This window comes from Platichthys flesus, chromosome 23, assembly GCF_949316205.1.
Source record: "Platichthys flesus chromosome 23, fPlaFle2.1, whole genome shotgun sequence".
Taxonomy (NCBI): domain Eukaryota; kingdom Metazoa; phylum Chordata; class Actinopteri; order Pleuronectiformes; family Pleuronectidae; genus Platichthys; species Platichthys flesus.
The window spans coordinates 10,974,587-10,989,604 of NC_084967.1; the positions used below are offsets into that span (position 1 = coordinate 10,974,587).

The window sequence follows — 15,018 nt, forward strand, 5'->3', positions numbered from 1 at the left end:
TTCTCTTCCTGCTGACGTGACTTAGCTTCTCTATGTTTATAAAAGTTTCATCTGTAGTAGAAAAACAAAAAGGAAAAAGCTCTCTGTACCTTTGTTATTGCAGGCGATCCATTTGACATTATCAGCAAATGTCATCTCACGTCCAATTAAGTAGGTGAAAACTCGAACCTGGAGAGACAATCAAATAGATTATATAGTACGATGTGTTACTGTGTTCACAGTACATCTCGCTGGTGCCTGCTTTTATTCATGCATGCGTGTGAGAGCGTGCGCCGTACCCTTCGCTCTGGCCAGTTGAACTCTTTAAAAACCTCTTGGAAGTCCTCCATGGCTCCATCTGTAATCAGCATGATGGCCTGGTTACACAGGCTGCCCTGGCCCAGTGCAGCAGCCTTATGACACAAGGACACACGCAAGGTATTCAACCCTGAGACATTGGACTGAAGACATCAGCAGACCTGAGTGTTGTATACTCTCTTTCCTCCTCGCCTGTGATTTTGCATATTGTTTTATAACAGTCTCTATGGTTGTTGCAAAGTGGGGACATACTGTACCTCATTGAGAATCTTGAAAGATTCCTTCATTGCATATTTCACTTTGCCCTCTCCTTTCACATGAAGCTCTTCAACCAAAATCTTGAAATGCTGGAGAGAGAAACAACAATAAAACATTGTCACCAAACCCTGGATCAAATCTCTTTTAATAAATGCAGGTGAATTGGTCAGAGAGAGGTAAAGAGACAGAGAGAGACAAAAATGATGAGGAAGTGAGGGAAAGGGAGTAAAGGAAGGATCATCTCCCGCTTCCTGGAACTCCGACAAATTACAGCAAAGTCTCTATGTCCACCAGGATGTAATCAATGTGAGCATATATTGACACACAGACACACACTGTGATAAATGGCTGCACTGCTGTATAAACCACAGATGGACATCACTGGACTCCTAACATAATTTGATATCCCCTTAAATAATTGAGAACATATGATAGTTTTAAAGACACTTTAAATAGGAAACTGTGTAAACTGTGTAATGTGGAAAAAATGCTTAGAATTGAAATACAAATAAACAAAAACTAAATATCTATTCTGCATTTTTTTTTTAGTTTGACACTTTATATAATAATATTTAAATGACATAAACATAAGATAATATTCTAAAATAGGCATATTTCTGCCAAAAGAAAAAGGGGAATATAGGAACTCAGAGTAGGTCTTATTTTCTGCCAAACTGTAATGCAAACCTAATATTAACAAAACTGCATTTACGAATTAATCTCTTTTAGTTTTTGTTTCATGAAGGCTACATTATTCCTACCTCCAGTGGGAGTAGATAAGATAAATACAGTTGTTATTGAGAATAAGGGGGGGGAAATAAACTATTCTTCCTGTTAATGGTTGTTCATGTGTTCGCTACATGAGTTGATGCATAAGTATGTCAGCCAACATCTGTAAGCCCATTCTGCTACAGCCGGCCTCTCAAGGCCTTCAGCCAATCAAATCCCTTGCTGACAGGTCATGTGTCCTACTTAAAATTGTCAGCAGCCCGCAACCTTACCTGATCTGCCATCATGTGAGGGGGGGGAGTGAAAGTAGGGCATACATCCAACACATAATTCACTCACACATAGAGGAGAGGACTGAGAAAACAGAGCGGGTTCTCGGAACAACAAAATGGAAAAACGACAGAGGAGGAGGAAAAAATAAATGATAACAGCATCAATGAAGCAATGAGACTCGAAAGGTGGATATTTAAAACGATGCGAAGGAAAAGAAGAAAGAAGATGACAGTGGGGAAAAAGAGAAGACAAATGTAGGATCAAGACAAATGAGGGAAGAATCTGGAAAAAATATCCGTAGTGTTCACGGGAAACATGAAGTGGTTTAATCCTGTAATTAATATTTTGTAACTGTGAAAACACACATTTACTGTATTGTTTTAGCTGTAATCTGATGACAGCTGATGACTTTAGAGTATTAGCGAGATAACAGCTCGTGATTAATAGGTTAGCAGAGGTCAAGCGATTTAATTAGTTGTGTGAGTGTGTATGTGTGTGTGTGTGTGTGTGTGTGTGTGTGTGTGTGTGTGTGTGTGTGTGCGTGACTGTGTTACCTCCCGGTTATCCAGATCAGCTTGTACCAGTGTGCCCTTGAAGCAGGGCTCCACGTAACGCACATAATCACTGTACTGGAGAGAGAAACCAAATATACTGTGTAAATCAATGCAGTCAATAATCAGCATGATCAATTATAAAATCAATTATGAGCACAATCAACTTTCATAACAGCTGATGAGGAAGAGTTCAGTTTCATCAGCTTCATATCAATCTATTTTACACTTATTCAGTTTCACCAATCACTGTTTCTGCAAACATGGAGAGTGAATATAAAAAAGAAAGCTTTAAACATATACTACTACTTTGTAGATAAAGTGTGCTGTAGTGGTGCTACTTGCTTTATATCTGTTTCTTTCTTTATATCTTATTTACTTTACTCTTACTGTTACTCATTAAAAGTTCATGTCAAGTCAATTTAAAGCCGAATTACTAGATGTTATTCTCAACAATAAAAAGGGGGGTCACTGAGGATATCTCATTGTAAAACACAGATTTTCATTTTGTTGCCGGGTGACTCCACTGTGACGAGTGTAGCTTTAAATTCTGTGTCCAAACAGCTTAAGGGCAGCGGATTTGCTGCGGGCGTATGATTACACACTCAGTAATACGGGGATAAACCATGCTTATTACACCACTTTGTCGTTGTAGTGCTACACGTAGCCAAATCCTGAGAAAACCAAAAGACAAGATGAGTTTGGAAACTTTGATGTGACTCCCAAAAAATAGATAAATACATCTGTCTACCTGAATGGCTTTACTGTACCTGCTTGTTTGCATGACTGTTCATTGGGGGGGTTTGAATCTCTATGTCAAACTCGTTAGGAGTCTATAGTGTGTATGTTGGGTCTCTGTGTCTGTTTAAGAGTGTGTGCACTTACAGCAATGATGTTAACAAAGTCATTTTCTCCCAGTGTGTCCAGGATTGTATTGATGGTGTGTTTGGCGATGGTCAGTCTGAGTCCCTTCATGCTCCCGCTGACATCCACCACGATCACCACATCTTTGGGAGACGTGGCCGCTTGGATATACCTAGAGATAGATATAGAAATATGGAGAAATTCATAGAGAGAAATATTAACAGAGAAATACAGAGCGCAATTGAGAGCAATACATGTAGAGAAATACAAAGAAAGAAACAAAGAGAGAAATATTTAGAGAAAAAGGCATATACTGTATATATATATATTCAGAGAGAGAGAGAAAGAAATACATAGAAGGACATTTTGAGAAACAGACTGACAGATAGATAGATAGAAAGATAGATAGATAGGAATATTGATATATTGATCGAGAGATAAATAGATTTGTCAGCAGTGCAAATCAGAATGTAGCTCAAACTAATAACCGTGTCATTAACAGGGTCTGCAGGTTATTTGCCAGGAGTCTAGAAGACAGACAGAGCAGACAGAGTTCAAGCCTGATCCTTTTATTAGTTCATCCATTCCTCTCTCTCTCCCTCCACTGTTCCCTTCATCTCTTTAATACCGTCCCTTGATTTCCCAAGCTCATTAGCATCAATGAGATTTCCCCTACAGCAGCTGGGATTGGTGAATTTTCCAGCTCTACCTCGTCTCGTACAGCGTGTTCTGTCTGAGAACCAGACGGGAATTCACGAAGTCGACTGGTCATGTCCTCTATCTTTATATACAATCTATAAACTTCCTCTGTTGTTGATTCATCATGTTCAGCTGGACAAATAGTTGCAGATTAGAACATGTCAGACTCTGAAACAAGTGATGTTCAGCCTTTATAAAGAATCATTGTGTAATGGCACCTGATGATTGTTGACTGGAGTGTAAGGGTCTCAGGTTGAGCTGAGAGATTATGGTTCTTCTATAACCCACCAACACAGAACACTCATGATGATGGCCTCCTTTGAAACACTATCTTCAACTTGCAGACTACTGTGTGTAGGACTCGGATCAGGACGCAGACCTCAGGCAGGCCTCAATCTGAACTTACCAATTTCTGTTTCTGCTATCAAACGTGACCACACCATGTTCATCTGAAGTCCACTTGATCCCTGAGAGAGAGAGAGAGAGAGAGAGAGAGAGAGAGAGAGGGAACAGAAGCTGGTGGTTAGATGGCAAACTGCTGCATGGGTATCTGGTGGGATGGATGACTGGAGAAACAAGGATGGATGGTGACAGGCTGTCAGAGGAGAATGTGATGATGAGGTTGCAGATGAGTAAAAGAGGCTGTGTCACAAATCCTCCGCTAATTACTCCACATACAGACACACACACACGAAAGAGAGCTCATCAGCAGCCTGACTGTAGCTGAGACTGAGTCATCACGTTTGAGCGACAGTCTCCTGCGTTGTCAGTTGCTGTGTAAGTATTCTGTTTGGCTTGTGCAGCTCCTCCGACACTGAGATCTGTTTGGACGCGTGCATGACGTCCCGAGCGTATCTGTACCTGGGTACAGCCTGAAGAAGCCTGTAGCGCTGCCAAAGTACTGCCACGTGAGAGTCGGGTCCTTCTGGAAGTTATCGATGAACACGTCGTTCAGGGCCTCGGACATGTAGGCTCCGTTGAGAATGTCTGGATCTAGAAACAGTGACAGAAAGAATGAGATAGATATTCTGATGGCAAAAGGATGCATCACATGGTGTGTACAAGGGAGAGTGTGTCTGTGTGTGTGTGTGATACCTCGGTTGTAGACGTTAGTGGGGACTTGTATGTTGCTCAGTTGTGTGTTCACTGGCAGTGTGTTGAAGTGTTCATTTGCCTCCAGAGGGAATTCTCCCCCCAGCGGCACCGAGTTCCCAGCCTGATCGTACGAGTTGATCAGCATGGAGTTATAATAATCAAACTACAAACACAAAACAGAGGATGGCTTTGTATTAATTATATGATGAAATACTGAAGGGATGTTTAAACAGGGTACTTTTTCTCTGCAAATCTACTTTATGAAAGAATATAAGTCATGTATATTCAACACAGGTGAAATGAGGTGGATACCATAGACACTGTCACATACCTCCAGTGTTTCATTGTACTCGTGGTATAAATCTGCATCCTCTGCTGCTTCTGCTAACCTCTGTGAGGAAATACAACCGGTTAGGTGACAAAACCATCTTTACACGGACTCAACCTGCTGCTCTGATTCCCTCTGTGATGATTGGCTATTTGCTTGTTTTGTGTTTTTACCTTCACTGACTTCATCTTCCTCCCGAGCATCTCCTCCATCTCCTCTGCAAACTTTTTCACCAGCTCCTCTCCGTCTACCTCCTCAATCTTCACCATCCCCTCGATGTCCTTGTATTTCTTCAAAACAGACAGAGCTTTTATGCATAACATTCTCTAAATACTTTGAATATATTCTTTATAGGAGTGTTTTTTCTTTTACACATTTCACACTTAGAATTTGCACACAATATTCAGCTCAATATAGAATGGAGAATAACAGAGGCGCACTAATGCAAGAGATACACACACACACACACACACACACACACACACAAGGATTGTATAACAGATGGGGGTCAAGCCCTGACTCCAGAGCCCCTCTCTAATCTGCATCATGACAGAGTGATACCACGAGATAAACATCTACACGCTGCACCTCCGCACATTTAAGAGACTGTTATATATTGATTCAAGAAGGTTTAATACATGACTTGGTTTTCATAAAAATTAAATTGAGGCATTAAAAAGAGAATAGCATGGTTTTGTCTTTGCACCAATTACAACCGCCCTGTCCAAAATTAAATTAACTCAACACTCTGTTATCAAAATGTCAAAGACAGAGACTTGTTAATGAAAATTTTTCAGTTTGCAGAATCCCAAGCAGATGGAGTAAAACCCGTTCACAGCTCAGGTACAAAGTTTTTGGTCAAAAAATGAAAGCCATTTGAGAAAATAAGTGAACAAAGATACATTCTATTGTTGCTTCGCCTGATGATGCTTTTTAATTTCCTTTACAGGAGAGAGAAAGCCAGAGTAAATCAAAAAGATTAGAGAGACAAATAAATGTAAAAACAACGAAGAGAGAGAGGATAATAAAGAGCCAACAGCAAATACACATGATCTCCTGTTTGAAGCCAAAGCAAAGCTGCAGCATTTTGAGGATCCACTCTCCAACACCGTCCGACAAACATCCCACAGATAATGAGAAATCCATTGATTAGACTGAGCCGGTTGATTTAATGGTTTTTCGTTCACAGAATTAAACAAATGCAGTGTATATATGCTTTTTAACCACTGCTGGTTAAATAAAAAGACAATGTCTGGAACAAGGAGGAATATGTCTAAACAACACTATGTTATCAGATACTGTCACTATAGCATCTGCTTTGATTACTGTGACACATGATTGTAATGTAGTAACCTAAGGGACTGTACCATCACTTTTACTGCCAGTGTTACAATTACTTTTACTTCCCCTTTGGTTTTACCATTCAGATTAAACTTTATCTGCAATTTTACACAGGTTAAATGTCAGCTAGTTTTGGGTATTTGGATATTTTGTGCTCTACATTAGGAAATTGTGTGGTAAAATAAAAACAAAGGTAAGCTGTAGATCGAGATGGTCATGCTGCAAACACAGTTTGTATGTGTGTGTGTGTGTGTGTTTGTGGCAGATGGCGAACAGGCCTGCTAGGGATTCTACAGGGTGGCATGCAGAGAAAGACCGCACATCCTAATTACTCAAAGACACACACACACAAACATAACCCCCTTGAGTCTCTACGGCTAGAAACACAAAAGAAACAAACCCGAATGCAAACTACTGAAAAGTGCGTTTCATGACCTTTTACATGTACGTGTAAGTGAACTTGTATGATAAAAAAAAAAACATATCGCACAATGAATCATGCAAAATGTATATAAATGAAGTGTGTCATCACAATGGTCTCTGGGCTATGTGCAGATGTTGGACAGCAAATGTATGCCATTCAGCCATGCTCTTATTGGCTGCTGCGGCAGAGGGGAGGGGGAGGAGGGATGGAATCAGACCCCACCCGTCTCAGTCTGGTGCGATGAGGACATGTGAAGCACGTTTGTCTTTCTGCGTTGAAGTTTGTTTCTCAAATATCTCTCCATGTCTGTGTCGTACTCCCGACCACAAGTATCGTTACAGCTACAACATCAGTGATTCGTCTAAAATAGAAAATGACTGAAACACAATGTGATGCATCTAAACTTGCTATAAGTGCCCATGCAAGAATACATCTGACTTATATGTAAAAAAAAAAAGCATGTGTGTATTATGCGTCTGTTAAAGTGTCTTTGTTAAAGTGCGGATGTGTGTGGTCTCCTACCTTCTGTAGCAGCTTGGCTCCAGAGTACCTGGCGGACAGAGCGGCAATCTCCTTGCTAAAGGACACGGCCCACTGCTGCACCCTGGACACACATGCAGTGACAGGTACACAAATCTGTTAACACTTATTAACAGCAACAAAAAATATTTCTAGCTGACATTCAATACTGTTGGTGTGTAAAGACGGGATGTCAAGATCCCTTTGCTGCTTTAACTCATATCCTTTTATAAATGTTGTTTTATTGGAAAGAGGCGCGATTAAAATGACATTTTGGCACATCAAATATGTACAGGGAGGACAGCGGTGTCACCTTGCCACATTAAGAAATTTACTGTGCAGTATAATATATGAGCTGGTGATATGCATCCCAATAAACAGGATAAATACACCTCAATTGAAAGTCACAGCTGTGGAGCAAATCATATTGTAACTTACTACATTGCAGCTGCTGCAACACAATGCTCAAAGATCTCCCCTTCTGTCCAACCCGTCTTAATAATAGAAAGAAGGGCTAATAAAACCATGAGTATTGACGGTGACCATGACAGTGTAAAGCCAATCATGTTAAGAGGTTACCCTGCCTATAACAGATTAAAACAGATTACCGGGAAGGTGACAGTGAAAGCTGATGGGCGGGCCAGGTCAAAGGGTTATCTGGTGTTCAATAACATGTAGTAATTCTACAAAGCCTCCGTGTGAATGCAGCCAAAGGTAAGGTAATGGAGTTCAGAGAGTAGACAGGATGTGACAGATGGCTCAACCTATGGGGAGTCAGACAGCTTGCTGCTCGTGAGCAGGCGGCGTCAGTTCTGCTAGATGGCCGGTGGTTTGATGAGCTCACGTGAAAATGTATCAAAGTCAAAGTTGTGTGAGACATTAGTTATCATTTTACCACAGATGCAGACTATTTGTTACTGGTGTGTGTAGGCAAATTGATTTACCTGCAGGTGACATCCGGGACTTTGACCAATCAGTTATCAGCTATCAATCCGAACCCTTTAAGGTTGTTCTTATCTTATGGCACTGACGTATGTTCGAGTCTTAATATGTTTGGTAAATTTGTTTTTGATGAGTTTTTTTATGTTATAAAAAAGGTGTGTCATGTCATGATTGACAGCTGAGACTGACTCGAGATTGGTCGAGCGCCTGCATCAGCAAGATGGTTGGTATCAGGATTGTTTGGGCTTCGTTTCTGGAAAGTCTTTATAAATTCAATCATCTATATAAAATTGACAAAATCTTAAACATCCGGATTAGTGTCACATCTTGTTTAACACAAGTTATTTCTCAGATTGAGTCCTCGCTGTTGACGTCTCACTGTCAGTTCTGCGTTTTACTCGGTGCAGCAGAGCAATGTTGCCTCAGAGGCTTAAGATTTGACCTTCTTGGCCTAAGATGTTCCAGTCATAGCCTCGCTAACTTCCAGAGGGAGCCGGCTGCCAGATCTTTCACGGGCAGAGCAGAGGACTTTGGGCTCAGTGACCTGCATTGGCCTTCTGAACCCTGCTGTGCCGGGAGCTTTAATCTGCCCTCAGTCACTCCGGCCTACACTGACAGCACACACCCTTTGAGCTGGGTAAGAACAAAAACCATTAAAGTGCATCAGTTATAGGATATGGGCTGATAAATCTGTTGGTGTCTGACCACGGACACACACCTATAACACACATTTTGTGTTTCTCCGACCCTCTCAGTGTCTCCCCCCCCCCCATTCATGTTTACACACACACACACACACACACACACACACACACACACACACACACACAGACACAGTTAATAGGCTATTATGGACTGACAGCGCAGCATCGATCTGTTGGTGTATCTCGTCAGCAGGAGGTTTGAAAACTGCCTCGGGGAAAAGAGCTTCGTCTGGTTTCCGGAGAACAAACACAACGATTCTGTTCCCAAAAGAAAAGTTCAGCGGAGATAAACCCGACCACTTATCTCACAAGAAAAAGAAAATAATGCTTTGTGTGAAAAAACAGCCCATCAGGCTTCATTAGCAGGTTCCTACTGTAGACGCCATATTTGCACTTTATGTGTAAAAGCAACAAACCTTGATTTTAATTCAGCTTTAAAGCCATGTTAGTGGCTGTGTCGTGTCCACTGGAGAACCACATGGCAACGTTGCAATGCTGACGTGCACACCAATGTATTCGAGGGGGAACAGAGGAACATTTGTACCAAGTTCCTATCTGACAGATTCAGAGATATTTCCATGAAAACCCTTAACATCATCCTGGAGTCATGAACATCCACATAACAGATATTTCAGTCTGGACCAAAATAGTTGACCAAGCAACCAACCAACATCACCATCATTAAAAAATATGCAGGCCTTATAAAAAACGTAATGTCCAGCTATGCCAGAGCATAATAAAAATGAGTCTTATATAGAAAAAATGTTGGATTTAAGTAAATCAAAGAAACAAACAATTTCTTTATTTGTCAAAATCTGTGGATTTACTATTATACTTTCCAAATGTATACATCAACTTCAACCTATTTGGCTGTGGCTGTGGATAAGCTATATGATTCTCTGGCAGCTACCTAGACCCTGCAGGTGCCCATATGGCCCATGTGTATCTGTGTGGAGCCAAAGCAGAAGGAACACTATTGACTCATCCATCTGATGCGTGGCTCCTCGGATGGGGGAACGCTGCGTGTGGGCTTTCCAGGGCGTCCACGCGGAAATGAGCCGGTAAAGCAGCTGATGTAATATCTTAATAAAGAACCATGTGGTCATCACACTCGTGTTTACAGATTAATTGCGTCCCGTTGTTAGAGAGAATGCAATCATGGTACTTTTGGCTTTTATATATGCTCATTTATTTCACCTATTCAAAATAATATAGGGGTGAGAGTGCAGGCGTTAATAAAAGGGAGATTTTAGTGATTTAACTTTAGTAAAAAATCTGATCTTTGGAATTAATTAATACAATACAATATATTAATACAACCTAATGCTTCTTCAGTACTGTCTGTGTCTGTGTAGCTTCACGCCGACCTCTGACCTTAAGCTGACTGAAGCGGTTCAGTCCCTCAGGGTTAAAAGTCGGTGTCAGGGTTTTTTTCTGATGCCACGGTATACTCACGTTTCTGGTGGGATCTTCATCTGCCCGTCGACCATCAGGCACAGCGAGCTGAAGAGGATAATCCACACCAGCATCATCAGCTTCCCTCCGCGCGGCCCACTGCCGTCCGATTTAGTGGCATTCCCGGCTCTTCCCGGACCCCAGCGGTTCATCCCCGCAGCTGCTGCAATTTGCATCAGTCCAGTGATTGTTGCTCGCTGGCTCCAAAGGAGAGAGGAGTGGAATTAGAACAATGCACAGTGAGATTCTGAGTGCTCGGGTCACAGTGCAAACGCAGAGAGAGGAGTTTGAAAGGTGCGATGAACAAGATGGTGACACATGGAGGGAAGGTCTGTTAAGGGTCAGGGAATATATCTACAACAATCAACAAATACTGAGGATAAATAGAGTAGCTTTCTATATAAATTTACTGTGATTTATATTTAATTTGAGCAGAATATATCTCAGATACCTTATAACATTATTGTAAATGCTTCTATGATACTACAACTGCTTCTATCTGCTAATTACATCCCTGTGAATTTACTTTACTTTACTTCCCATAAACTACTTTTCACTCTCAATCCATTTTTGCACTAATCCGGTTTGCAATACTCTCATCCTTTCCACCACGTGCACAATGACTGCATACTATGTTGTACTGTGTAATATGTTTTGAGTACTTAATGAGTTTCATACTTTTAAGTTCTGTTTTGTGAACTTAAATGTTCTTTCTACTTATATGTTTTCGACGGGGATCTGAGAGAAACAGCATTGCAATTCGTCTGTGTCTTGTAGATACGGCCGGACTGACAATAAATTCGACTTAGACTTTGAGACACTTTGAAACAGGTTTAATGAATAAGATACTTTCTGAATTTTCAATCAAAAGCTCATTTTTCTATTTGAATTGTTTGACTCTTTCATTAAAGAATTGCATATTTTGTTATACTATAACCTTAGCAAGTTTTTTTCTGTTTTATTTGGACACCCCTGCCTGAAGTAGCTGCTAAAGATGCCGATGAAAGCAGGAAATGTAAAGTATCTAAAAGTTCAAAGTTGCTATGAAGCTGAATAAAGTTGAGGGGATCTACAGCGTTGGTTGAAAATTCTCTGTGGTTTGTATCACGATAAATGTCACTAGTTTGAAATTTAAATCACAAACACTTGATGAACAGCAAAACATTCTATACATCTGACGTAGATGAAGAATGTCTTTTACCTCCTCAATGTGCATGAGCTTTATGTTGATATGTATTTAACCTGCAGGACATTGCTATTGATTGGAATTATAGTGTGATAAATATTGATATTGTTTTAATGCCCGGCCATGATTGATCATGGCGGCAATAAACAATATCACAATGCAATTAAGTACTAGAAAAAACAGGACCAGACTCATTAAGGCAACAAGGATATATATATATATATATATATATATATAGTATACTTTTTTGTAAACTTGCCTGTAAAGTAATTGTTAAAAAGTAAAGGTCCACTTGCGAGACATTCATGTATAGTTCAAATCTGGAAGCTGTCCAGGGACTGAGTTTGTCACTGAGCAGCATGGAGAGCATCTGTGACAGTCCAAACCCTGCTTAGGAAGAGCGGAGGATCCAGAAAGCTCATGTGCAACATCCGGCAACAGATAAAGCATCTCATCCTGAAAGCAGTCACAGATTTAGAACTCAACCTGACTTCCAGGAATGAATAAATGATCCCGAGAAGCTGCCGATTTTAGGTGGAGAGACTTAAGAGCTGCTTCTCTAAAAGTCTCAAGTCAAAAGACGGACACAGTCCCACGTGTGTCCGGAGATGCGGGATGCTAATTTAACAGAAACGCAGGCTGGAGCGGATAAAAAGTGGGTCGCAGGAAGATTAAATACTTCTCCAAATTGCGGCAGAGACAATGGCACAGAAGATTACTCACTGTGGCATGATGTCAAGGCTTTGAACGCGCTCCTTTGAGGCATTGAGAGAAACCTCACAAAGAGAAGTGTCTGAGTGACAAGTGGATGTCAGCTGAGCAGAACAAAAGAGTCTGGGTTGCCTTCGATGTCAAAGGTCACTTCTGTGCACCGGGAGTCAGAGCGGAGTCTCGCCATATTCCTACAGCTCCCCCTCTACGCCTCTTAATCCTATTTCCACTCCTCCCATCGTCCAACTCTCTCCTCCACGCTCCCTCACTCTCATCTACAGGGTGCAAAGAAGACTTGGGATGTCCCGGTGAACTTGTGTCTTCACGTGGGTTCAGTCCCTGTTGTGGTGAATCCCAAGGCTGGACAAAACACACACAGTCAAAAGAAATCCTGCTGCAGTTTCCGATATTTCTGCCGTCCCGTTCCCCTGACCTCACATCCTCGTCTCATAGATCCAGAAACAAAATCCTGCTGCACCGGGAGAATGGAGGGAGTGATTGATGGATGGATGGAGGGATTGTGGGACTTCCTCTCTCTCCAGCATATCTCTTCCTGCTCTCTGGCTCCAGTTTATACCATAATCCAGGCAGGATTAAACCCCTCCTCACTCACTCCTTTTCTCCCTCCACCCCTTGCACTCTCTCTCTTATACACATCATCTCTCTTCTTTCTCTCTCTCTCTCTCTCTGTCTCTCTTTTTCTCTCTCTTTATTGGTCTCTAACGCTCTTTGACCTACTGTCTCTCCAATGCTGCCTTTCTTTCTGTGTGCTGTGTGATGTGTTTCTCTCCATATTTTTGTTGTCCTTTTAATCTCTCTCATCCCTCACCTGCTACTCCTATCTGTTCTCACTGAGACAGGGATGGAGGACCAGGTGTCACTAGAAGCAATCGGTCTTGGGTGAGCATGGGGGAGATGGAAAGAGAGAAGAGTGGTGAGGAAAAAATGTTGGGGGGGGGGGGATTGGGAAAATGGTTCAAATGGAAGCAAATGGTAAAAGGGAGGGTGGACGAAAAGAAATACAGAGCAAAAGAGGGGGAAAGAGAAGAGAGTCCTGGTGGGATATGAATCGTGATATGTGGAGGAAGACTCCCTTTACTGTCACCATTACATTATATAAACACACTGAGACACCTGGTGGACACTTAGTGCCTCACACTCAGAATGCACACAGACACAAACACAAACACAAACACACACACGTACACAACTATCTTTATTTAAAAAATTCCACCATTTTTTAATTTCACTTATGATAACACACTTTAACTCATTTTTACAGCTTTGTATGATTTGTTTGAATTAATGACAAAAAATTAGTAATCTTTTTTTTTTTTTTTTAGTTAAAAGTGCACAATTCACAGCCCAAATTGCATTTTGATCGTACACAATATATGAGTGACAACATGGCGTTTATATGCGTCGACAGCTCTGATGGGATTCTGCTGCTGGGACCATTAATATCCAGGTCAAATAGTCAGTCAGACATGCACACACACACACATACACACACACACACACACACACAGAGTAAAACATCTGCTCATGCTGTTATGAAAATGAAAATGCAGTAAAACAATCTGACACGCGAGGACAAAGCCGTAACGCTGCAGAGAGTTAGAGGGTTCAGATTAATGACCAAGAGTTGAGTGACAGACAGAGAGAGACACGCCTGCACACACTACACATGTATACCATCCATGCACACACACCAGCAGTGTGTAACAGCTGTAAGAAAACTCCTCCCCCACTGACCCAGATCGACAATGATGGAGATGAACACTTAGCCTGCACCCCCCTCCCAGCCCCCCCTTCCGCTAACATGGATAAACTCTTGATTTTTTTTTTTCTATCAGGGAAATAAGAGAAAAAGTTCCATCACCACCCTTAAACCTCTGTTGTAGAGATGAATGCTGGAATGTTTTTCTCACAGTCCAAACATATGTGAGTGTATGAGCTGATAACCTGCACAGTGGCTCCCCACATCCTGTCTGGTTAAAACATTTTTTTTTATCATCAAAGCTCTTTGCTTAAACACTTGATTCAGGCAGCTTCACAAAATAAAGTAAAATGATCTGTAAAAGAAAGTGTGCAAACTGCACTAATTGCTTCTTTTTTTTGTTGATTTAAACTAATTTATCCACCTCAGTCATGCATTTGCTTCCCCAATCTTTTCTTAAGTTTGTCTTTAAATAGTTTTTAAGCCATTACTTTCCTTAATTTCAGCTGTTATGAGTTTGGTCTCTCTTTGCAATTTAACAAGCAGTACATACTTTATAGTTTGTGCTCATCACGTTGCATAGACATGCACTACAAGAAGAAGCACTGTAACATTAAGACAAGCCAAGCGTGCAGGGTCACTCACCTCTGAGCCTTTGTGGAGCTATGTTTCCAACTTGTATTTTAAATGACTGAGCCTGAAAAAACTGAGATGAATGATGATTCTAGAAAAAGCTAAAACATTGTCCGTAAAAAAGACTAAATTCTTCCGATTCATCAACCTCATTCATCATCCGCCATCTGAGAAAAACGGCGATACAGTGGTTTGGGCTCCCCTGAACAAACTGGACCCCGCCTCTCTGGGTATGCACACACACACATACACAGACACACACACACAAAGTCATTGATTTGTCTATGCC

General features: G+C 41.2%; 1 protein-coding gene across 1 annotated transcript in view; it reads right to left on the reverse strand.

The window, feature by feature from the left end:
* cacna2d4a (calcium channel, voltage-dependent, alpha 2/delta subunit 4a) overlaps positions 1-12,907 on the reverse strand; it is a 72,344-nt gene extending 59,437 nt beyond the window's left edge. Inside the window, exons 1-13 of the mRNA XM_062383189.1 lie at positions 12,389-12,907; positions 10,480-10,676; positions 7,382-7,463; positions 5,268-5,384; positions 5,098-5,157; positions 4,767-4,929; positions 4,533-4,664; positions 4,078-4,138; positions 2,994-3,144; positions 2,112-2,186; positions 555-644; positions 279-392; positions 90-168 (exon numbers count right to left, since the gene is read on the reverse strand). Coding sequence (XP_062239173.1) covers positions 90-168; positions 279-392; positions 555-644; positions 2,112-2,186; positions 2,994-3,144; positions 4,078-4,138; positions 4,533-4,664; positions 4,767-4,929; positions 5,098-5,157; positions 5,268-5,384; positions 7,382-7,463; positions 10,480-10,655 — 1,300 coding nt within the window. The 5' untranslated portion in view covers positions 10,656-10,676; positions 12,389-12,907. The remainder of the gene's footprint in view (positions 1-89; positions 169-278; positions 393-554; positions 645-2,111; positions 2,187-2,993; positions 3,145-4,077; positions 4,139-4,532; positions 4,665-4,766; positions 4,930-5,097; positions 5,158-5,267; positions 5,385-7,381; positions 7,464-10,479; positions 10,677-12,388) is intronic.
* Positions 12,908-15,018: the final 2,111 nt, after the last annotated feature.